This window comes from Sorex araneus, chromosome 6, assembly GCF_027595985.1.
Source record: "Sorex araneus isolate mSorAra2 chromosome 6, mSorAra2.pri, whole genome shotgun sequence".
NCBI classification, from domain to species: Eukaryota; Metazoa; Chordata; class Mammalia; order Eulipotyphla; family Soricidae; genus Sorex; species Sorex araneus.
This window is the reverse complement of record NC_073307.1, coordinates 97,715,428-97,739,805: the sequence shown is the minus strand read 5'-3', so window position 1 is coordinate 97,739,805 and position 24,378 is coordinate 97,715,428. Positions and strand designations below refer to the sequence as shown.

The following is a 24,378-nucleotide window of genomic DNA, read 5'->3' as shown; positions in this document are numbered from 1 at the left end:
TTGCTCGAATTGGGTCATTTTGGCGAGCGGTACGGGCAGGGTAGCGCGCTTGGCCGTCGTATGCAGATGAGCCGCCGGCCTTCGCGGAGGCTCACGGGATGCGCCCCGCCCCTTCCGGTCCTGCTCCGGGCCGAGCTGTCGCGAGAGTTAGTCGGCCGAGCGCCGGAAGCTGCTAGTTGCTCGGGAGCGAGCGACGAGGCGGTCTCGGGAGTCGGGAGCTGCGGCTGCTGCTCGCTGCGGGTTGGGCGCTGTAAGATGGCGGACATCTCTCTGGATGAGCTCATCCGGAAGCGCGGGGCCGCGGTGAAGGGGCGGTAAGCGGCCTTTGTTTCCCCGCGGGGCTCGGCTCCGTCTGCGGCGGGGGGCGGGGGGCGGGAGGTGGGGGGCCGCCGCGGGGCCGGGGGGGCGCGGAGGGGGGAGGGGCGGCCCCGGGGACGGCGGCTGGGGGCCCGGAGCCCTGACCCGTCGGCCCCGCGTCTCGTCACGCCGCGGCGGCGCTCCTCGCGCGGCCGCCGCGCTCGCCTCAGGTGCCGTGGCGCGGTCCCCGCGCCCCGCGCGCCCGCCTGGGAGCCGCGCGGGCGACTCGGCTTCGGGCCCCTCAGACCGTTCCTCGGGGCTCCGGCTCCTGGCGGGGCCCCGCCCCCTCGCACCCCGGCCTCCTGGGCCGCGTCCCCGGGGGGGTGTGAGGGAAGCGGGGGGCGCGCAGGTCGCGTTTTTTTGGGGGGGTGAGGGAAGCGGGGGGGGCGCAGGGGGCTCAGGTCGCTTTTGGGGGGGCGTGAGGGAAGCGGGGGACGCGCAGGTCGCGTTCGGGGGCGTGAGGGAAGCGGGGGGCCACGCAGGTCCCGTTTGGGGGGGGGTGAGGGAAGCGGGGGGGCGCGCGACCAGGTCCCGTTTGGGGGGGGGCGTGAGGGAAGCGGGGGGCCACGCAGGTCGCGTTCGGCCGGGGCGTTAGGGAAGGGGGGGCGCGCAGGTCGCGTTTTGGGGGAGGTGAGAGAAGCAGGGGGTGTGAGGGAAGGGGGGGCGCGCGGGTCAGGTTTGGGCGGGGCGTGAGGGAAGCGGGGGGAGGGGCGCGCAGGTCGCGTTCGGGGTGTCGTGAGGGAAGGGGGGGCGCGCAGGTGGCGTTTTGGGGGAGGTGAGAGAAGCAGGGGTTGTGAGGGAAGCGGGGGCCGCGCAGGTCGCGTTGGGGGGAGCGTGAGGAAAGCGGGGGGGCCGCGAGGGAAACGGGGGGGACGCACAGGTCGCGTTGGGGGGGCGTGAGGGAAGTGGGGGGCGTGCAGGTCGCGTTTGGGGGGTGTGAGGGAAGCGGGGGCGGGCGCGAGTCGCGTTGGGGTGGGGTGTGAGGGAAGCGGGAGACGTGCAGGTCGCAATTGGGAGGGATGTGCGGGGAGCGGCTCCGTGGAGGTCGCGTTTGGGGGGAGGGGCGCAGGTGGGGGCGGATGTGCGGGGGGGGGGGGGAGCACCGGACGGCGCATGTCGCCCTTTGTGGGGCGGTGGATGTTTGGAGCGCGGGGAAGCGGACCCCGGAAGCCGGACCCGTACCGCGCAGCGGGGCCACCTGGGCGCCGCCTGCTGGCCCAGCAGACGCCTTTGTCCCCGGGTTCCTGTTTGGCCTTGGGAGGATCGGTCCAGCCTGGGTTTGAGGATAATGGACTCGAGGGCCCGAGCGATAGCGCAGCGGGGCGGCAAACGCGGCTGACGTGGCTGACCCGGGTTCGATTCCCGACATCTTGTATGGTCCCGTGAGCCCCGGCAGGAGTAACCCCTGAGTACCACCACCCCCAAAACAACAAAAAAGAAGAATATGGACTTTGGGGGCCGAGACCTCACTGATTGTCATCAGCACCGCTAGGAGCAGCCCCTGAGCACAGAAGCAGGAGCCCCCAGCACTGCCACGTGAACTCCTCAGAATTAGAAAGAAGGGGGGGGGAGGGATGGTCACGGAGCATGCAGGAGGCCTGAGTGCTCCAGGAGCAGCCCCTGAGCCTCGAACCTCCCCCTTTCTTCCCCCCAAAAAAACCCACTCTGGAGTCTGCCAGGCGTGAGTGTTGAGCAAATGATGGCGACCATCATGGGCTTTTGCCTAAAGAGCGTCATTAACTGCACCCTTCTTCCCAAGGCCGGAGAGCTAAGCCTAGGGCGCATTTTTTTTTTTTATAACGTTTTTTGAAGAAAAAAGAAACAATTTAGAGGCTGTATCTGGCATGCCTAGGGCTTATTCTTGTGTCTTTCTTGGGGACTATAGGTGGTGGTGGTGGTGCTGGATTTCACTTGGCCACACTTGCAAAACCAGATTTATTTCTCCTGGGAGTCCAGATGGAGCTTGGGAACAAAGACAAACCAGATAAAGAACTTATACATTTATTAGCCTCATATGCAGGATGGGATGATCCCTCTGAAATGCGTGCAGAGTTAAAAGCCAGAGACAGACTGTTCTGGGAGGATCAGGCAGGAGATTAGAAACTCCATGGGAGATAGAAGGGAGGGACTCAGTAGCCAGTTAATGGAAACAAATGAGGGCACCCTGTAGGGAGTATCCCAAGAGCCCCAATAAAAGGTCCAATGGAGCAGGATGCCTCAGTAAAATATAAGCCCCGCTGCAGGGGTCCCTGGTCAGCTGGTTCCAGGCAAGCTTCCTACAGCATTGGGGCCAAGGCTCAATTCCCTGCATCTCCCACTTCCTGTTTTGTTGAGCTATTTTATCTTTTTTGGAGGGTGGTGTGTAACCAGCAGTGTTCAGTAACTACTTCCAGCTCAGAGGACCATGCCAGCTAGGGCTCTACCCCAGGTCTCCTGTATGCAAGGCGTGAACTCTAGCCCATGTTTGGAGGGTGGGGAGCTTTCAGTGATACTAAGCTTTGTACACAGAGCATGCGCTCCACTCCTTTCTTTTGCCTATTCTCAACCTTTTTTTTTTTTTTTTTTTTTGGTTTTTGGGTCACGCCTGGCGATGCACAGGGGTTACTCCTAGTTCTGCACTCAGGAATTACTCCTGGCGGTGCTCAGGGGACCATATGGGATGCTGGGATTTGAACCCGGGTCGGCCGTGTGCAAGGCAAACGCCCTACCCGCTGTGCTATCACTCCAGCCCCTCTCAGCCTTTTTTAAATGATCTTTCCAGGGGGTGGAAGGGGGACCATGTGGTGCCCATGTCAAACCCAGGCTTCTGTGCAAAGCAGCCTATTAAGCCCTGACATGTGATCTTATGCAAGTCATTTAACCATTCCCTGCCTTTAGCCATGATACAAAAGAGCCAGGACTGAGCTAAAGTAACTAACTTCCTTTGTAAAAGTGTGGTAGGGAATAGGCAGTATTTAATACCACAAACCCTTGGCAATTGATACAGAACTGAGTTCATAAAGAATGGGGGGATTGAAGGAGAAGAGAATGCCTACAATTTATATAAGGAGGGTGGCGAAGACGCTTGGTAGAGGCAAGGGTGCAGCAAATATATCAACTCTATGAATGCCAGTAGTTAACATAATGTTATAAAAATTTTCAGCCCTTGGGCCAGAGCGATAGTACAGCAGGTAGGGAGTTTGCCTTGCACGTGGGTGACCCGGGTTCGATCCCCGGTATCCCATATGGTCTCACCATATTACCGCCAGGAATAATTCCTGGGTGCAGAGCCAGGAGTAACCCTGAGCATCGCCAGGTATGACCCAAAAAGAAAAATAAAATATATGCCCTTGACAGATCCTAAAAGCAGTGGATAGGTGTTAACTGTCATCAGGATTGAGGGTCTTCTGTTTGCTTTTGTTTCTTTGGGCCACCCCCAGCAAGTGCTTGGGGGCTACAGTCTCTGCTGAGGGCTCAGGTCACTCCAGGAAGTCTTCTGGGTACTACAATAAAGATGGAGATGAAATCCACAGCATCCTGTGCACCCTGTCCTTCAGCTCATGCTGGACTGCCCGGCAGAGTAAAAGTTTTCTTTTAGGGTGAGGGTGGGTACAAGTGCTGCTCAGGAGACCTGGGAGCCAAATGGGCCATTTTTTCAGTGGAGGAACTAGAGGAAGCTGCCCTGCTCATGCGGGAATTGGGGGGGAGAGGGCCCAGTGGGAGTCGGGGACTCCAGGGCTGCACCCAGCTATGCTCTGGAACCTTTGGTGCTGGAGATTGCATTAGAATTAGGTTCATTCACACATGCATGAGTCTTAACCTCTGTTCTGTCTCTCGGACCCCCAGTATTGAAGGGTTTGTGTTTTGGGGGGTAGGAGGGCTTAGGAGGTTTTCCTGGCTTTGTTCAAGGCTTACTCCTAGCTCTCAGCTTAGGGATCACTCCTGGCGCATCTTGGAAGCCATATGGGATGCCAAGGGTTGAACTAAGGTTGGCAGCATGCAAGGCAAGCACGCCACTCACTGTATTAATCTCTAACCCAATTGGAGAGTTACTTTTTTTTCTTCTTGTTGTTAACTTTGGTTTTGTGTTTTGGGGTCATACCTGGCAGTGCTCAGGGCTTAAATTTTGGCTCTACACTCAGGAGAATCATACCTGTGTTAGTATTTGGGCGATCATATGGGATGCCAGAGATCCAACCCGGGTCGTCTTTGTGCAAGGCAGGCTGCATAACCTCTGTACTATCTCTCCAAACGATGTCTTTTGTTTGTTTTAAAGGAAGCAGTTAACCACCTGTTTGTTTTTTTCAGTGTGCGGGTATTTTGTTACTGTGAAGACTGGGTTGGTGAAAGTACAGGCAGAGCAGGCATAAGGACCTGGGCTTGATGCTGTTGAATCAGATTTGCTAACCTCATTTAGATAGCACTGCCAACAGAAGGACAAACTAGACAGGGGCAGGCGTTACGGGTAGGGGGTCCTAAGAACTGTGGAATGTCCTAACAATTTCAGTGAACCATTGATATTTCCTATAGTGTTTCTTACCTGCTTCGAAGGAGAAACTTTAGGACTAAGAATGTCACTCAGCAGTAGAGCATTTCCCTTGCACATGTGACAACCTCCATTTGATCCCTGGCATCAACAAAAATAAAAAATAGATGAAGTAGCTGTACTGAAACTTTGAAACTTCAGGATCTCTCTCCTTCTCCCTCTCTTCTTTCCCTCCACCCCCCTCCCCAGCAAGTGCCCTACCTACTGTACTATTGCTAAGGCATCATATGGCATGCTGGGCATCTAATCTGGGTCTCTGCCTGCAAGACAAGTGCCCTACCCCGTTGTACTATTGTTCTGACCCAAACCATGATTTCTTGCCTTTTGGGGGGATTTGGGGCCACACTCGATTCTGTTTGGGGGTTATTGTTAGTGTTAAGGGCACTGTGTGGTGCAAGGGATCAGACAGGTCTGCACGTGCAAAGCAAGTGCCTTAATTTCATACTGATTGGCTGGAGATGACTCACGAGGGAGTGTTTGCTTTCCTTACATGGATGTGGAGGTCCTGGGTTCAATTCTTGCCTGGGTTCAATTCTTCACTTTCGACGAAAACCACCTTTACATTCCATGACCATCTACCCTTGCGTATTGGATATGCCAAAAACAGTGACAATAAGTCTCTCAGTGAGAGACGTTACTGGTGCCCGCTCGAACAAATCGATGAGCAACGGGATGACAGTGACCATTCCAAGAAGAACTTTGAGCTTAATAATTTAGAAAGAGGGGCTGGAGTGGTAGTACAGCAGGAAGGGCATTTGCCTTGCATGCAGCCGAAATGGGTTCTATCCCCAGCTAATCATATCAGTCATATGGTTCCCCAAACCCGCCAGGACTGTTCACTCCTTAGCACAGAGCCAGGAGTAAGCCCTGAGCATTGTTGGGTGTGGCCCCAAGACAAAAAAAAATAACAAAAGTTGAGGAAGAACCTGTCATTCTTAAGTGGAAATAGCAAAAGTGAGCCTGGGTAAGAGTAACCTCCTTCCCCACTGGTCATGGGATGTGTTTTGGAAGGATGACATTCTTTGTCTTCATGGAGCCTTGTAAGGGTCTTGCTGCTGCTTACCTCTGCCCCAGTTAATCACTGCTTTTTCAGTTCACATGAAGTGAGAGAAAGCAGGAGTGTTCTGAGTCCTTTCCGGGTTGCTGAGATCTCTGGCGGCCTCCGTGCAGCCCCGAGGATTGTGTGTTGGCGTCCTGCAGTTCCTTCCTTTGGTGTGCCACGATCACTATTCATTAGCCGGTCCAGGCCCTTCTGGTTGGATGGCTCAGCCCTGGAGCTTGGCTTACTCTCTGTGCACTTCGGGCAGCCACTCTTAGGCCTCTGAGGCGGGAGGGCAGCCCTAGGAACTGGCGGTTGCGGGAGTCTTGGCTGCCATCATTGCTTGGTGCCTTGTTGCAGTAAAATCAAGGACATACAAATTTAATGGACCGGCTCTGCAACTTGGAGAGAATAATTACTGTTTTGGAGGGTTTTTTTTGGTTGTTTGTTTGTTTTGGTGGGGGGGTACCCCCAGCAGTACTCTTGGGATCATTTCCTGGTTGGGCTTGGAGACCATATGTGATGCTGGGGGTTGAACCCAGGTCAGCCAAGTGTCCACCAGCCCCAGAATGTCTGTTATAAATGAAACACCTGCACAAGATTCTTAGGGTAAAGGGGTTGTTTGCTTGTTTAATTGGATTCTTTTAGCACCTAGTCCAGAAGAGGCAGCTTTGTGTTGTCCTCAACCAATACTGCTTGAGAGTAGTAATACTGAAGAGAGCTAGGGGCTGGCTCAAGGGGCGGGATCACAGGTTTTGCTTTTGGGAACCCTGGATCACCCCTAACATTTTGGGTGTCACAAGCCATCAGTAAGTCCTTGGTATAAGCAGGACCTTCTTGCAGGCTTGAATCTTTGCATACTCTGCAGAGCCAGCTGCTTCTCTGCCCTCCCTGGTCGTTCTTTTTCTTTTTTTTTTTTTCTTTCTTTGGGGTTACTCCTGGCTCTGCACTCAGGAATCACGGAATCACTCCTGGCGGTGCTTGGGGGACCATACGGATGCTGGGAATCGAACCCTGGTCCGCCTACTACAAGGCAAACACCCTCCCCTGTGCTATTGCTCCAGCCCCTCCCTTCCTAGTCTTTGTTTTGTTCTGAATTGTTTGTTTTTCTTTTTTTGGGCCACACCCAACAATGCTCTGGGCTTACTACTCCTGGCTCTACACAGTAATTACTCCTGGCAGTGCTTGGGGGACCATATGGGATGGCGGCATCTAGCACAGGTTACTGGCTCGCCCCTTCCCTGGTCTTCTTGCAGGCCCCTCACTCCAGGCAGGGCCTTGGGGGAGGGAAAGTGCTGGGTCCAGGAGTGTGTGTTCCCTCTCAGCGGCACTCGGGATTCCATGGAGTAGTTTAGTGCCTGCCAGGGCCTGGACACAGGGAGACTTGCTCTTGGGGCATGGTGGGGGATGGGGTCCAATGATTGATAGACTTAAACCCCTACACCTGCTTCTCCCATCCGCCTCCCAAACATTTTCTGAGGCCAAGAACAGATCTGTCATCAGACTCTGGCTGAGGGGGATGATGGGGCTTTGTGAGAGACCCTCAGCAGGTCTTCGGGACATAATTGACTCTTTCAGAGACCTCCCCTTGCAGGAGTGTTTGTTGGAAAAATTCTTGATGACTAATGCCTGCCTTCTATCCAGCCCTGCTGCCTGCTGGGATGAATAGCTGCTTTTCATGCAGGCAGAGGGCGGTGATTCTGCAAGGCCTGGACACCGAGACCCCCTAGAGCTCTCGTGAAAGGATTTGAAAGTGCTGATGTAGCCAGAACCTGAAGACTGGAATAGAGGGGAGGAAGGAGCTCCTTGTGTCCGCTACTAACCACCTCCCTCTGCACCTCCTGTGCTGCTCAAATAGATTCGAATCCTAGCTGAAGCTTCTGTGCCTTTCTTAACAGACAGGCTGTGCAGTGAGTGATAATGGCCCTCTTTATCAGATCTTATATAAGCCCTGATCTCCCTCACGTGGCCATGGCAGATGCTACTGAACAATTAGACCTGGGGCTCGAATCATAGTATTATAGATATGGCGTTTGCCTTGCACACAGCTGATCTTGGCTCAGTCCCAGTACCCCATATGGTCCCTTGAGCACTGCCTTGTGTGACCCAAAAACTAAAACAATTTAGGCCCCTGTGAGTTCTCAGTTCAGTTTCAGACAGCCATTGCTGCTGATGAGAGAAGGGAAGTCATCGAACGGTATGAACACATTAAGGTTTTTGAGACCTAAACACTCTTGTCTGAGGGTTTAGTTACAGGCAGAAGCAGATGAACCAAAAGAAGAATGTTTAATGCTTTTTCATTGGGGAAAGCATGCCTCCAGTGCCCTCACTTAACCTGATCTTTTCTAGATGTCCCCCACCATGGGCCGGAGAGACAATAGAGTGGGTAAGGTGCTGGCATGTCCATGCTGGGGCCATTTGGGACAGACGGGGTGGAGTTAGGCTGCTTCATCCTGTTGGTTGCTCGCAGTGCTCAGACGCTTCCACCATTGATGCTTGTCTCCAGCTTCTCAGCTGTCTTCCCTAAAACGCCTGTGAGTGACTGGCATCTCACCCTCCTCGTGCCAGTGAGTGGCCTGCGGCTCCATTCTTAAGGCTCAGGACTCGTGTAACCCCATGTGTCAGCTGCTTGGGGCCCCCCTCTCAGCTAGGAGTGGTGGCAGCCGAGATCCTCAAAGGGCACATACTAACAGTGAGAGCTGGCTCAGAGAAATCCTCAGCCATCACTCCTCTTCCATTGGGGCTTGGGATGAGGGTTAACAGAAAGCTGTGGGCCCTGGACTCAGAAGCAGGGGTCAGCCCCAGCTGTGCAGGCATAATCTGATACACCTCCCCCGTTCTCAACAACTCTTTAAGAATTAGGTGTTAGTGTGACAGGTGACTTCAGGGAAGATAGGAGGCTGGGATTCCCTGACACTTTGCAGCACTCGGCCTTTGAGCATTGTCATCCCCCTAGTGCAGGGCTGAGGCCTAGGAGTCTTAAGCCTGCTGAGGAGGCAGCACTGTCAGTAAGTGCCTTAATGATTTGCAACTTGGATGCTCCCAAGAGAGAGTTTCCACCTGTGTAAGTGATCTGGGAGACAAGCAGGGGACTGGGCAGGGCTGAGTTCAGTGCCCCCGAGGCCCAGGAGCAGAGTTGCTGCTGCTTAGCCAGACACCCAGACAGATTTTGGCCCTTCCTCTCAGAGCCTAGAGAAGATCTGGAATTGTTAGGGTATTTTCCTGCCACCCCACTTTGGGGCCCCTGGGTTGCCTGTTCTTGCTATGCTTTTTGGTGACTTGATTGTCCAGCCCACAGTCTGCTCCAGAGGGGATCAGTGTGTGCTGAGTGAATTGTTTGTAAAATTGTTGAGAAATGTGTCTGGGATCAGCATCCTTGCAAAACTGCTCCCTAGGGGCTGGAGTGATAGTACAGCGGGTAAGGCCTTTGCCTTGTGTGCGACTGACCCGGTTTGATTCCCAACATTCCATATGCCAGGACTAATTCCTGAGTGCAAAACCAGGAGTAACCCTTGAGCATCGCCTGGTGTGACCCAAAAAGCAAATAAATAAACGAATAAACCTGCTCCCTAAATCCCCCCCACCACACACAGGTGGTTAGAGAGCTTCCTGATTGGGGACCTTGCCATGCAGTGTAGCCTCCAGCCTGTGGAGAGCCACCTGTGTTTCGCCCCACCCCCATGCCTTGCTTGCTCCTCTTATTCCATACATTCTTATCTTTTTCAGTTGTTTGCTTTTGGGTCACACCTAATGGGGTTCTCTTTGTTTTTACTATTTGGCTCTTGGGCCAAATGCCCAGTGGTGCACAAGGCTTACTCCTGGCTCTGCTCAGGGAACCATAATGTGCTGTGGAGCAAACCCAGATCATCCTCGTGTGTTACGAGTACCATTCAGCACTTTGCATATAGTGTTGAGACGCCAGTAGAATATGTGCTCCAACCCACATGGTAATCAGTAGGCGTAAAATTTGAGTTTGTGAGCTGTTCTGGCAAGTTGCCAAATAAGAGGGACTCGCGGGAACCCTGTGTGTAGAGCTGGGCGGCCAGGGGGATAGCAGGCCCAGAACTTGGGATTGAAGTGTCACTGAAGTGCAGGAGCTTTGTGCAACTGGCCATTAACCTGTGGGTCTATGCCACTCAGGTATGTGTGTGGTAGGACACTGCAGAGTTTGCACACACCCCATCTGGTGCTCTGTGTGAGTAGAAAAAGCTCACACGGTTCCTGTTCTTTCTTACCCAGAGTGTGTTTCTCTGGCTCCTGGCCAGACTACACTATGCTTTTTTGGTTCTAGGCCCAGGGCTTCCAGACTATCGGTGGTCACCCTTGGTTATCATTTCCCCTAACCTACTGTAAAATGGGTATCATATAGTCAACCTCATGGGGTGCTGAGGGGTCTGATTGAGAGTGTGGCTGTGAGAAGAGCTCTGGAGACCCCCAGGGTTGCTCTTGCGGTGTTAGGGGTTCAAGTTGGCTGCTGCTTTTCCTGTGGGGATGGTGGGGATTCTTCGCCAGAATGTGGTGGTGTCTGGAGAGCAGAGGAGCCTGTTGGCGCTAGTAAGAGGTCAGCTCTGATGTTTACACACGGCCAAGGTAGAAGCCCCATGAAGTGATACAGGTTTGTTTCCTTAGGCATAAAGCAGCTTCTTGGTTGCTCTGGGAGCAGTCTGTTCTGTTCCCACAGCTCTGCTCGCATGGCTGCTCTTGCTTGCCAGGTTCGCTTAATCTTGCCTTTGTTACTGCAGGCTCAGTGTCAGACCTGGAGTTGGCAGTGTTCGAGCGCGTGTCGGGCTCCAGCAGGGCCTTCTCAGCCAGCCCACACGCACAGCCACCTTCCAGCAGAGATTTGATGCCCGGCAGAAGATTGGCCTGGCTGATGCCCGCCTCAAGCTGGGAGTCAAGGATGCCCGAGAAAAGCTTTTGCAGAAAGATGCTCGTTTCCGCATCAAAGGGAAAGTGCAGGATGCCAGAGAGATGCTGAATTCCCGAAAGCAGCAGAGCAGCGTGGTGCTCCAGAAGCCCCGCCCAGTGGCCGATGCTCGGGAGAAGATCAGCCTGAAGCGAAGTGCCCCGGCCTCCTTCATGAGCCCACCCATCGGGACAGTGACCCCTGCTCTGAAGCTCACTAAAACCATCCAGGTAGGTTGGGCCTCTGGTCACAAATGAATTCCTGAAGACCAGTAACAACTTGGGATTCTGACCAGGGCCAGCAGAGTTTGGACAGAGTTTCCTGCCACTATTTATATAGAGATCATGTGAAGTAGCAAGGTGCTGCCTGGTTTCCTGTGAAAGAAAGGGGCACAGGGCGAGAAAGAGAGATCGATTCTGTGAAGCGAGCTACTCCTGGTGTCGGTGAGAGAGGGGAAGGGAGCAAGCATTTGTGGAATACACATTTTATGGTGAGCACTCAATAAGAGGACTGACTGTGTTCATCATTGTGAACCTTATTGTGGCCCTAGGGTTAGTGCTCCAGTCTTTAGAGAGGCAGTGATTTGATCTCGGAGATGTGAGTCACTGCGTGGAATTGCCTTTGTGCCATCCACAGCCACCTGTGAAGTGGGGAAGCAGTGCCGTGTCTCACAGGCATTTGGGCAGTAGGCACTACAGCAGCAGGGCCCATTTCTTGAGTCAGGTTCATTGAGGCCGGCCTGCACTGTCACTTGGGCCCTAGTTAATGTCTTCCTTTCTCCTGCTTTGGGTGGAAAAGCAGTCTGGAGGGCTTTTTTGTTGTTTTTTTTTTTCTTTTTTGGGTCACACACAGCGATGTACAGAGGTTACTCCTGGCTCATGCGCTCAGGAATTACTCCTGGTGGTGCTCAGGGGACCATATGGGATGCTGGGAATCAAACCCAGGTCGGCTGCGTGGAAGGCAAACGCCCTACTCGCTGTGCTATCGATCCAGCCCCCAGGAGGGCCTTTTTGCGTGCATGCGTACACACACACAGACACACTTCTCCTCCAGTATTTCAACCCTGTGATCGCTGTCTATCTCAGACCACTTGAACTCTGCAGATAAATTATGACCCTGGGTGTTTTAGGTTCCACAGCAGAAGGCTATGGCACCACTTCATGCCCATCCTGCTGGAATGAGGATCAATGTTGTCAATAACCACCAAGCCAAACAGGTAGGGTGTGTGTGTTGTACCTGGGTATGTGTTATGTGCGTACAGACATGTACATGTGCGTATATGTGTTGTATTTTGGTAGGACCTACAGGGTGGGATGACTGAGGTATAGCCAGTGTTCCCAGCATGAATTGGAGAAGGTATTAGTACATTTTACCTTACAGTGAGTGAATTTCTGGGAAAACCAACTAGGGATTGTGGGGGCGGGGGGGGGGGGGCAGGCATGGGGTCAAAGACTGAATAGAGAGTGGTAATGTGTTTAGTCCAGAAAATTAGCAATATAAAGGAGGGGTGGCTAGAGTGATAGTACAGTGGGGAGGGCGCTGCCTTGCACACGGCCAACCTAGATTCAATCTCTAGCGCTCTATATGTCCCCCGAGCCAGCAAAAAGTCATCCTGAGTGCAGAGCACTGCTGGGTGTGGCCCTAAAACCTTTTTAATCAGGCGAAAATATTCTTAGTGCTCCTGGCCTACAAAGTGAACCACTGTTCTGCCTTGGTTGCTTCCTTAGTGCTATGTTACAGCCAGCATTGTGTCATTCTGGTCATTTTAGGACTCGAGGTGTTTTGTGGTGGGGTTATTGTGCTTATTTTTCTTTTGGTGCCACACTGATTGGTTCCGAGGGCTCATTCCTGGCTCTGCACTCAGGGATCACTCCTGGTGGGCTTGGAAGACGATATGGGATGCTAAGGATCAAATCCAGATCAGCCATGTATGTACAAGGCAAACACCCTACCAGCTGTACTATCACTCCAGCCCCTAACTCAAACTTTTTTTTTTCCATAAGTCAGATTTACTGTGAGCATTCTTTATAATTGTATGATCTATTCATCTTATGTACTGATTTAACTGCTTTCAGTTTGAAATTCTGTAAATATCTAGGATTTGGGTTTTTGTTTCTATGAGCTAGATTAACCTTGGAGTTTCAGAGTGAAAGAAATGTGTACCCATTAGAACTTCTAATTTTGCCTGTAAGATACTGGTTTGGTTGGTTTGTTTCTGGGCCATGCCTGCCAATGCTTAGGTTACTCCTGGTTCTGACTCAGGAGTAAGTCCTGGTGGTGCTCAGGGAACCATATGGGATGCCGGGATCTAACCTGGGTCAGCTGTGCAAGGCAGGAGCCCCAGCCCCTCTACAGGAACTCTTGATGTGCCTGTCATTGGGCCTTTGTGGGCTGGGAGCCTGCCTCTCAGGCAGTACTCCTGCACGTGCTTCATTCTCATTTTATAGCAGTCATCTGCTGCTGTTATACCCGCTTCAAATATCTAGGTTGTTTGGGGGTTTTTTGGTCTTTTTTTTTTTTTTTTTTTTTAATTGTTGTTAGGACCACATCAGTGCTCTGGGGCCTTGAGCATGCAAGGCACATACCCGGCACTGTTCAGACTCCACGCACCACGTTTGCTGGAATTTCTTTGTTTGCAGAATATATATGACTTGGATGAAGACGATGACGTCATAACTCCCGTTCCTAGTAAGCAGATGAAATTCTCAGCGTCAGGCAGCTTTCTCCATCGTGTGGTATGGCATTTCCTGTTTCTCCTGTACTGGCTTTGCCGTGAGTCTGACTGTTGGGTGGGAGAGATGAAGAGGCAGTTCTTTGTTTCAGAAGTAGCTCTGTATTTGGGTCAGAAGATTTTCAAAGCCCCCTCCTCCTCTCCCTGTTATATGAAATATATGAATGTTCAGATCAGGGTGATCATAACAAGTCACTTGCAGAGCTTAATTGCAGCCTGCATTTGCATTGTTTAAGACATGTCAAGGGAAATGAGAGGGACCCCCAGGAGAGGACCCCGTTGCTTTTTTTATGCAGGGTATTCTGCATGGCTCTGGCCCCACCTCGAGTCTGAATTGCTGGGTTGGTGTGTGAGCATGAGTAAACTGACGCTGCCCCGTGGGCTGTGCATGCTCCTGGCTGTTCTGAGGGATCACTCCTGGTGGGGCTCTGAGGACCTTAGGGAGTGCCAAGGATTGAACCTGGCTCAGCAGGTGCCCTGCCTGTTGTGTTCAGTCCCTACCAGAGATATCTCTGGCCCCTCTTTCATGGATAAGAAGTCAGGATGCCAAGAGGTTAAATAAACCACCACCACCCTGTTTAGTGAGGGCTCTGGAAGTTCGTGCCTGAGCAACAGGTCTCTCCTCAACTCTGACTTGGTTGTGAGACACAGAATGATCAGACGAATGTGAGTTCCATGCAGGGGATGTTTCCTTTAGAGTTCAGAAAGCTGGTGGTGCCTGTAGGGGGCGGGGTCCTGGTCCACTCTCTGCTGCTTGGGCTGCTTCATTCCTCCTGTTCCAAGTCCATGCCTGTGCACCTGTTTCCTCCACCCGTTCATCCAGGAAGTATATGGGTTTGTTCCCGGGAACCTCACCCGGCTCATGGGGAGAGGAGAGAGGGAGAGGGAGGGGAGAGGGAGGAGAGAGCAAGAGAAGAGAGAGATTGATTTGTTTTGGGCCACAGACTATCGCTCTGATCCTCCAGATATTCTTGGTGGGGCTCAGCAGACCCTGTACGGTGCCAGGGATCTAACTCAGGTTGGCCACGTGCAAGGAAAGTGCCTGCCCTGTTGTACTTTCTCTAACTCTCGGGGACTTCTGAAGAGAAGCTCTGATAGCAGCCAGCCTGAATCAGATTCTCTGATCATCATCAGCTCCACACCCGCTGGGTATTTGAAGCCACTCTGGGATAGTCCTTTGAGGGATCCTCAGCACTGCCTCTGAGGACCAATGGTAGCATTGACTCTGTGGTAGCAATCAGTGCTTATCTAGGAGGGAACTTGACCCCAGGTTTTTGGCCTTTGACTAGATCACTAGTGTAGGAGTTTCTTGTTTTGGAGTCACACCTGGTGATGCTCAGATATTACTCCTGGCACTCAGGAATTAGTCCTGGCAAGCTCGGGGAACCATATGGAATGCTGGAGATCAAACCTGAGCCAGTCACGTGCAAGGCAAACACCCTCCCCTCTGTACTATCTCTCCAGCCCAAACGTGGGAGTTGGTAACTTCTTATGTGGTTTGGGGTGAACCTGTGACTCCTAGTCAGGATTGGCTGGAAGCTTTCTTGCTGAGAGGGTCCAAAGCTTATGTGAAGTGGCTTCTGGGATCCTCCCACGCTGGCAGCTCTGCCTCCCTGCTTTCTCTGTGGGATGTCATTGGCACCTGCTAGACTCCAGATTGCTAATGGAATCGCAGAGCTGGGGGTGCTCCAGGGCCCTCACTCTGAGTTGTTTCTGCCTCTTTGTTTAGGCTGGGGTGAGCAGTTCTAAGATTTCCGTGGCCAAGGCACTCCCCCTCACCAAAGTGGTTCAGAATGATGCGTACACCGCTCCTGTTCTCCCTTCCTCCTTCCGAACAAGAGCCTTGTCTCGGACACTGGTGAATAAGGAGGAACCCCCCAGAGAGTTGTTGTCTGCAGAGGTGAGAGGAAAGGTAGGAGACTGACCCGGCCGGCCTGGGATGGGGCATGTCCTTTGAGGTGTCCCTAGTCTGCCACTGGAAGCCTGGCATTGCCATCCTTTCGGAAAGATGAGCGAAGGAGATGAGTGAAGGAAGGCCCAGGGGCCCCGCCTACCAGCAGCTGTTGATGGTTCTGAGCAGGGAGAACCAGTGCTTGGGGTGCTCTGAAGAATAGGGGGCTTCTGAGCCGTCAGGGCTGGAGGGAACCTGGGCAGCTGCCCAGGGGAGCCCCAGAGGCCTGAAAGGGCCGGGGCCCATTTGAGAAAGGATGCAGGGGCGTCCTGAGCATAAGGAGCTTGGCTAGCACCAAGTGAGAGGGGTCCCGGGTAACAGGTTCTCCGTGGGCTTTCCCGCCCTGCCTGCGTGGGCTCCACTGCTCTGACTCCTGCCAATGCTGTTTTCTGTGGCAGCCTATCTTCAGCCCTCTGGAAGGCACCAAGATGACTGTGAATAATCTTCACCCTCGTGTCACTGAGGAAGACATCGTTGTAAGTATCATTATGTCTCAGACCAGGCCGGTGCAAGCGTCCCGAGACCTTCCTGGTTTCATTGATGCTCTGGGCTGACTCTTGGGATGTTATAGGACTGGGGTATATCAATAGGCAACACAACTAACACAGAAAGGACGCTGGGCATTCGTGCAGACTGGCATCGCCTTCCCCTTGTGCACCTTTTTCCTCAGCAATGACTTGTGACGTATGAGGAACGTTCATTAGAGATTCGGTGTCCAGGGTTCATATTAGCCTCGTCACATCATCCCCTCTGCTGCCACACAGCAGTGTTCCAGCCCTCCAGGAGGCTGAAGCCACGTGTGTGTGGACTGTCGAAGCACAGTGCCGAGCTCCTGCAGTTAAAGTGCCAGGATCCCCAGCAAGTACAGGTTCCCTTAGTTAAGAGCTGGCCTGGGGAGCAGGCCTGGAGAGGGCAGCACTGACGCTGGCAGTGTCGTCTTTGCTCCTGGTACACAACATTCAGTGGTTGAAGCCTCGGAACTTCAGGAATTAAACGTGATTTCCCAAGCAAAGAAGTAAATTGATGTAGTGATGGCTCGTGTTCCGCGCCACCCCCCACCCCCACCCCATCTGTTCTTACCCACCCTTAGTTGTCATGGGCATCACCTAGTTCCAGTCCTGGAGTCGTGGGCTCAGGGGCAACCTGGTAAACACATGTTCTTACGTTCTTTTGAGGGGTCAGGGAACACACCCAGTGTTCAAAAGCTATTCTGGCCCGGTCCTTGGGGACTATGTAGTACTAGGGGGTCCAGCCCAAGTCAGTCCAGCATGCAAAGCACATGCTTCAGCCCCTCAAGGGTTTTTTCATTCAGGGTGTATCCCCCCACATCTCCTGTTTAGAAATCCAAGCACCTTTTATTTTTGTTCTTGGTTGGTTTGGGGGCCACAGCCTGAGGGTGCTGGGATGGAACCTGGGTCAGCAGCATGCAAGGCAGATGCCCTCCCTATGATGCTATCTCTGCTCCCAACACCCTTATCATTAACCCTGAGACCACCGAGGAAGACAGCTGGCAGCATTGGCCTCGTCCTACTACTGTGCCCGGGGTTTGGCATAGCCCACATGGCTTCCCACTTGTTAGTAGGTTTTATATGACGCATGTTTATGCTGTGGATTGCTGGGGGCATCGGGGGGTGGGTGATCCCCAGGGCCTCGTGCATGCATGATATGAATATCAACACTCATGCCCTGGACCCTGTGATTTATTTATTTTTTTTTTTTAGGATGAAACAGGTACATCAGTAGTGATATGCATTAGGAAGAATTCAGTACTTTTCCCCTGGATTATGAAAGTAATGGTGGAGGGTCAGAGCAATAGTGCACTGGGAAGGGCATTTGCCTTGTACCCAGCTGACCCAGGTTTGATTCCAGGATCCCATGTGGTCCTCAGCACTGCCAGGAGTAATTCCTGAGAGCAGTAACCCAGAGTAACAAAGAGTAACCTCTGAGCATCACCGGGTGTGCCCCCACCCCCCAAGTGCTGGCTACTATTCGGTGAGCTCTTGCTATTTGCCTGGTGTTTTGTGTGCAGAATCTTTAAAAAGACAGCAAAGTAGGAAATGATTTGCTCTAATGATCATCACATCACAGTCTCCTGGAGCACTTTTCTGCTCACCAGGTAATGCTGAAAGAGCAGTAATCAGGTTGGCAACACCCCAGGTATTCAGTTCCATATCTTAATTTTTCCTCTTTGTCAGTAAAAACAAATCACTCTTCTAGTGAGTAGTGCAGTGGGCAGATGCACAGAATTTGGATGCGGGGGTCCCAGTTCAGCCTGGTGCCACGGCGCTCAGCCTTGTTGGTCTGGAACCAAATAGCTAGGGGGTCTGTTTGCTTTCTAGTCTTTGTCCTTGTGACTGACACCTTGTGAGAGGTGTAACGAAAGAATTGACGTCGGTACTTGGCTTGTGTGGCCCACAACAGTGTGGTACCCCCTCTGTAGCCTCAGGGTTAGGGATTGGAGTAAACAACGATGATAAAAGTCGCATGCAGAGCACTGCCTGCAGAGTCTTCCCAGCAGCCAAGTCACACAGTTGAGGCAGAGCCCTGGGGACCAGCCTATAGGTCTGACTGACTGGTTTGTGGGGGCACTCCTCATCTGAGTACTGAGGTCCCAAGACCTGGGAAACCCTACATTCAGCCAAACCAGAATTGGGCTTCAACAGGTCCCTAAACAGCACACTAGCCTGCACGGTCACTCTCGGTTCAGAGAGCAGTTCCCTTAGACTCAGACCTATTGAAGGGAACTCGCAGACCCAAGTATGCAAATGGCAGGCGGGAAGGTGATGGCCGTGCTCTGCACCAACTCTGACCCTCTCTGCAGGAGCTCTTCTGCGTGTGCGGAGCCCTGAAGCGGGCTCGGCTGGTCCACCCTGGGGTGGCAGAGGTGGTCTTTGTGAAGAAGGATGACGCTATCACTGCATATAAGAAGTACAACAATCGCTGTCTGGATGGTAAGTCGCCTCCCTTTGCCTACTGTTGGCTGGGCTGTGAGCTGCAGGGGAGCACCAGTTTCCTACGGATGATTCTCTTAAGTGCATCTTGCCAGGGGAGCCCAGCGCCACGCACGGTCCCGCAGGGGTACAGCTAATTACTGATCTTGCTGCCAGGAATGTCTGCCTGAGCCTCATCTAAATGTTGGCAGTTAGGTCAGTTTGCTTTCCGCTAGGAAACGGTGGAGTTCCTGGAGTTCAGATGCACGTCACTCAGAACAGTCTGGAGAGACTCCTCAGGCAGCCGCGCTCCTTTCATCCTGCCTTTTCTCGTTGCTTGCCGTCTCTCTTCTGTGCTCCTCTGTTCCTGTGACTCTCGCTTGTAGATGAAGAGCTGCGTCACACAGCCTGTGGTGTTGGAGTGCCATTTCCCTGATTGCTGATGCTGCCTTGAATATGGTGTTTTTATTTTTGTTTTTGTTTTTGTTTTTTTGCTTTTTGGGTTATACCCTGTAATGCTGAGTGCTGACTCCTGGCTCTGCACTCAGGAATCACTCCTGGCAGTGCTCGGGGGACCATATGGGATGCTGGGAATCAAACCCAGGTTGGCCGCATGCGAGGCAAAGGCCCTACCTGCTGTACTATCGCTCCAGCCCCAAATATGTTTTTATTTTATTTCATTATTTGTTTTTGTCTTCCGGTCACATTCGATGATGCTCAGGGGTTACTCCTGGCAGTGCTCAGAGGACTGAGCATTCATGTGGGTTCCAGGGATCAAACCAGATTGGCCACTTGCAAGGCCAGCATCCTACCTGTTGTACTATCGCTCGGGCCCCTCCTGGTTTTTTCTTGTTGTTTTTCCAAGAGGTGCTCAGGGGTCCCTCAGGCTGAATCTTGGCCAGTCTCCTTGGATGAGAACCAGGGTTATTTTGCTCTGGGGTCTTTGGGGGCTTTTGGGCTAGTCCTCAAGTGGGGCTCGAGGGCTATTCCTAGTTCTGTGCTCATCTCTGTTCTATCCCTGGCACACGCAGTCCAGCGCAATCATACTCAATGTCTAAGATATTATTAGGACTTGTAGCAATAGTACAATGCTTGTCTTGATAGGGCCGACCTGATTGCAATCCTGGCACCCATATGGTCCCTTGAGAACTCCCAAGGTGCAATCCCTAAGCACAGCTAGGTGTGACCCCAAAGCAAAATAAGATAATAAGAATATTATTGTAATTGCAGTTATTAATCTTCATTTATACCCAGACCAATATCTTACTACATACTGCCCCCAAAAAAATTCATCTTTAGGGGCTGGAGCAATAGCATAGCGGGTAGGGCGTTTGCCTTGCACGCAGCCAACCCGGGTTTGATTCCCAGCATCCCATATGGTCCCCTGAGCACCACCAGGAGTGATTCCTGTGCATCGCCGGGTGTGACCCAAAAAGCAAAAAAAGAAAAGAAAAGAAAAGAAAATTTCATCTTTACCGTTTCTATCTTTTTTGGTTAGAGGCTACTGCTGATTCATGCTTGGGATCACTTTAGGGTGTTAGATCCATTCAGGTTTGATGCAGCTTTAATTTTACATTAGATTAATATTTATAGTGTAACATTTTATTTTCTTTAATAATTTTTTGCCTTGGGGGATCACATTATGATCTCAACAGCAGTAGTGTATTTGCACCAGTGTATTTCAGATTAACATTGATTTATTAGTGAGAGAAACTAGTTCTATATGGATCTATTTTTTGAATCCTTTCTGTGTTGTTACTTTAATAGTTTTAATATTTTAAGTTGAATTTGTAGTTAATATTTTTTGTGATGACAGGTCTCACGCATAAACATTCCTAGCGCTTGATTTCTTTTTCTCCCCCTTATTATTTTATATAAAGTAGGAGTGCTGTGCTTCCCTCCAGCCAGTCTTTCCTAGAGTGGAATTTCACACAGTGGCTTCGTGAACACTGGCCTCCCCATCGCCACTTCCTGTTGCCATTTTGTGCTGGTGTCTACACGGTTTCATGGCTTGGGGTTTTCCATCTGTCCGTGGCAGTCCTGGGTGTTCAACCCCTCGGACGGTGGCCGCCTATCCAGCTGAGGTCTCGTGGCAGAGCTTTTCCTTGTATTTTTCAGGGCAACCAATGAAGTGCAACCTTCACATGAATGGGAACGTCATCACTTCGGAGCAGCCCATCCTGCTGTAAGTTCCGGAGATGGTTGGGGGAGCTCTGGCCCAGGCTTGGTGCTTTTCTGTGGGCTGGCTGCCAGCGTCATGTCTCTGTTCCCTTCCCTCTGCCAGCAGCAGGGCCAGGGGCTTGGCCCGCAGGGACTACAATGATGCCCTTGTTATAGAATTAGAGGTAGGGAACCCAGAAAAAAGTGGGGGGCAGGCCACCTGTGTCCTTTTAGGTGCAGTGGCATGTGCCATTGGAGTGCATAGAGAATTGACCTTCCTCCTGTGGTCATTGTTGCTGGAGAGAGTGCAGGGACTGTCCATGGGCGCCCGCATCAGGCCATCAGGCCTGACTCAGGACATGGCATTTTGGAGCTCAGCATTCGGCGGGTGTCTAGACTGTCAGGATGTGATTATGTAGGTGGGCGACCCAGGAGGACAGCAGACAGCCCTGGGGAGGGGATTGTGTTGTGTTCTGAAAAATGGGGTTTGTCACCTTCTAAATTTGGGTGCCATCAAGTTAGAAGCAGTTGGTTTCTTCAGATTTTCTCAGACCCTGAGGAGCACGCAGGGCTTCCTGACTGAGCCAGAACACAGGCTGCGCCTGCCTCCTCCTGGAGGAAGAGGAAAGGCCAGATCTGCTCTGGGGTGGCACAGGGGGTGCCCTGGTCCCTGAGAAAGTGAACAAGGTTCTGGACTCTTCTCTGTCCACAGCCGGCTGAGTGACAGCCCCATAGTGAAGCGGGAGAATGAGCTGCCCCGCAGGGCGAATCCCGCCTCCGTGGCCCACGCTCCGCCTGAAGTGGATCCTGACACCATCCTGAAGGCGCTCTTCAAGTCCTCGGGCGCCTCTGTGGCCACTCAGCCCACAGAGTTCAAAATAAAACTTTGAGCAGGGCCAGCAGCCCGGAGGGGGGCAGAGCAGGGCTCTGCTTCCCACAGCAACACTTCTGACCAACGGGCCGTGGCACTGAGGCCCGAGCTGAGCCCAGGCGGGTGGTGGGTGGAGCCCCCTGCGCTATTTTGCCCAGTGCTGCTTGGCACTCATTCCCATAGTGTTTTTCTCCCCTGCCTCGTCACCCAGGTAGGTTGTGTTTCAATTGTTGCCCAGCCCCTGACACATTTCATTTCTGCCAGTGAAGCCCTCAGTCCTCTGGATGGCTTTCTAGTGGCCCCACAGATTGTGGGAGGCCATTTCAAGGGTACTAAGGATACTGCTTTCTCCAAGGGCAGGGAGCTGTCTTTTGTTTTTGTTTTTGAGTTTTTTTGTTTATTTGTTTAAACCTTTGCTGACAAATCTAGGAGTGGACGCCCTGCCATCGTGGTTTAGTTCACATCAGATCGGGAACAGTGTGAGGGGTCTGGATGGGATCTGTCCCTGGTGGGCCTTTTGTCCCCTGACCATAGCTGATGCCACACTGTGTGGGCTAGAGAGCGCCCATTGCAAGGGCAGGGTTCTGCTCCCTGTTTCCTCAGTGGAGGGCTCAGACTGACACAGTTCGTACTGCCCCCCAGCTATGCCAGGGGGCCCACCTCTCTCTGAGCCTCGCTCAGGATATCCTGGCTTGTGGTGATGTGCTCCACTCTCTCGCACAGCCAGTGTCCGCCCCCATCCGTGACACTGTTCTGTTGGGATTGTGCTGATGACAGATTTGGCCACCTCCTGGGTCTTCTGATCTGGCCTCAGATGTTTGTATGACAGTAGTTGGGAGGCTGAGAGACATGTCCAGCTGCCACCTAGAGGTGCCACTTAAGCGCATTCCTGTTTATAACTCCATTAAGCCCAGAGGGTATTGTATTTCTGTGCCTGACAGTGGGAGGGGCAGGCGGGTAGCAGCCCTTCAGGCAGCTGGGGAAAGCAGCAGCCCCAGGGCTGAGTGCTAGGACATTTCAGTCATTCTTCCTGCTGAGCCATCGGGACTGTTGTGGGAATCCAGGCCCCTAAGAGAGGAACAGGTTAGATAGCAGAATGGCCTGGTTACAGAATCAGCCGCATTTCCAGGAAAAGGGACCCTAAACATCCAGGGACTCCTGTGGACCTGCTGGCAGCCAGTGCAGCAAAGAAAAATATGAACACTCCTGTTTGTGCAGAGTATGTTGTCAAGCAGTAAGGTGACAGGGTTGGCATCTTGCTCTGAGGTTTTCCAGGCCCGGGAAGTCCAAGGAATGTGGCTGCTGCTCCACTAGTTGTGGAGAGCTGCTTCAGCTCTCTGCCTCCCTCTGCGGGGACGGCTGCTTTCAGCAGCTGAAAGATACTCTCAACTTTGTCCTTGGCCATAAGAGCACCTAAGGCAGCGGGACCTGACTTCTTGGGGAAAGTGGAGGGTCGTACATGTCCTGCCTGCATGGCTTTCTTGCAGCTCTGCCCAGGCCGGGACACTGGCTATGAGGTGGACCAAATTATCTGTACAATCCTCTGAGTGGGGGTACTTTGTGGGATGGTGTGTGTGTGTGTTTCCCTGTTCTACAGGATGGCGTGGCAGACAGGGAGAAGGCGGTAGGCTAGTCCTTGCACCCTCCGTATCGCACCCCACCCCAAACATTCCCATCAGTGTGTCGTGCAAAAGGAAAGAGGCATTACTGGATGGAGACTTCGTGTTATTTACATTTCTGAATAAACGTTTGTTACTCCTACCTTTGAGCTGTTGTTTATTTTGTTTGTGCGCACATTCACCAGTGCTGAGGGCTTCTAGTTTATGTGCTCAGGGATTACATTTGATGGGCTTGGGACACAATGTGGGGTGCTGGGGATCGAACCTAGGTTGGCTGTATGTAAGGTAAACGCCCTGCCTGCTGGACTAGCTCCACTGAGATTCCATTCTCTCCCTTGTGTTCAGTTTATTGAAATTTTCAACTCTAAAGATTCTTTCGGCTGGAGTGATAGCACAGCAGTTGGGCGTTCACCTTTCACGAGGCCCACCTGAGTTCGATTCCTCCACCCCTCTCAGAGAGCCCGGCAAGTTACCGAGAGTATCGAGCCCTCGAGGCAGAGCCTGGCAAGCCACCCATGGCATGTTGGATATGCCAAAAACAGTAACAATAAGTCTGTCAATGAGAGACATTACTGGTGCCCGCTCGAACAGATTAATGAGCAACGGGATGACAGTGAGTGACAAAAAGATTCTTTTATCCTTACAATAACAGCAGGGAATCTAAATTTGGTGTCATCCAGAGTCCCAAGATACATAAAAGTGGAGCTAAAAAGTGGCAGATAATGGAGAGGCCAGAGAGATAGTATATTATAGTATAGTGCTTTGGCATGGCACATGACCAACTCTGGTTTGATTCTGGGCACCCTCTATAGTTTCCCTGAGAATTGCCAGGAATGATCCCTAAGCATCCTTGGGTACGGCCCCTAGAACAGTAATGTGGTAAAATTCTTGGAAATGACAACACAAAAAAGCCTTGGAATCAGATTAAAGGAGCTCAGAGAACCAGAGTAGAGCTGGGTTTGGCCCCCGGCACCCATAGGGTCCCCTAAGCACCTTCAGGTGTTGCCCCAACACATTCACAGTAGGGCTAGGGAGATGGTTTGAAGGGCCGGAGTAGGTACTCTGTAGGAACCCGAAGTGACTGTCAGCACTGCAAGGCCCCCCAGCCCCCCCAGGAGTAGGCTATCCCCGAACTGGGTTTGAGCACGCCCCTGCTGGCTCCCTGGGGCCACACTTGGGCTTGCTCCTGGTTCCTGGCCCCAGATCTTGCCCCATAATCTGACACCATGTTCACAGGTGATTCCATGACTGGGCGTGATGTTGTGGCAGGGTCATCTGGAGTCACCTGC

General features: G+C 52.4%; 1 protein-coding gene across 3 annotated transcripts; it reads left to right on the top strand.

The window, feature by feature from the left end:
• Window positions 1–154: 154 nt before the first annotated feature.
• Window positions 155–23,231, top strand: POLDIP3 (DNA polymerase delta interacting protein 3). Of its 3 annotated transcripts, none has more exons than XM_004610555.2 (9): window positions 155–314; window positions 10,664–11,057; window positions 11,957–12,043; window positions 13,467–13,562; window positions 15,288–15,458; window positions 15,908–15,985; window positions 18,331–18,460; window positions 20,558–20,624; window positions 21,312–23,231. In XM_004610555.2, exons 1-9 carry the CDS (start codon window positions 256–258, stop codon window positions 21,487–21,489), a joined length of 1,260 nt encoding a protein of 419 aa, XP_004610612.1. In that variant the 5' UTR covers window positions 155–255; the 3' UTR covers window positions 21,490–23,231. The 3 variants fall into 3 exon arrangements, with proteins under 3 accessions (XP_004610612.1, XP_054997840.1, XP_054997841.1); XM_055141865.1 differs by having other exon boundaries at window positions 156–314; window positions 15,288–15,470; XM_055141866.1 differs by lacking the exon at window positions 13,467–13,562 and having other exon boundaries at window positions 156–314; window positions 15,288–15,470.
• The last annotated feature ends 1,147 nt before the right edge of the window (window positions 23,232–24,378 follow it).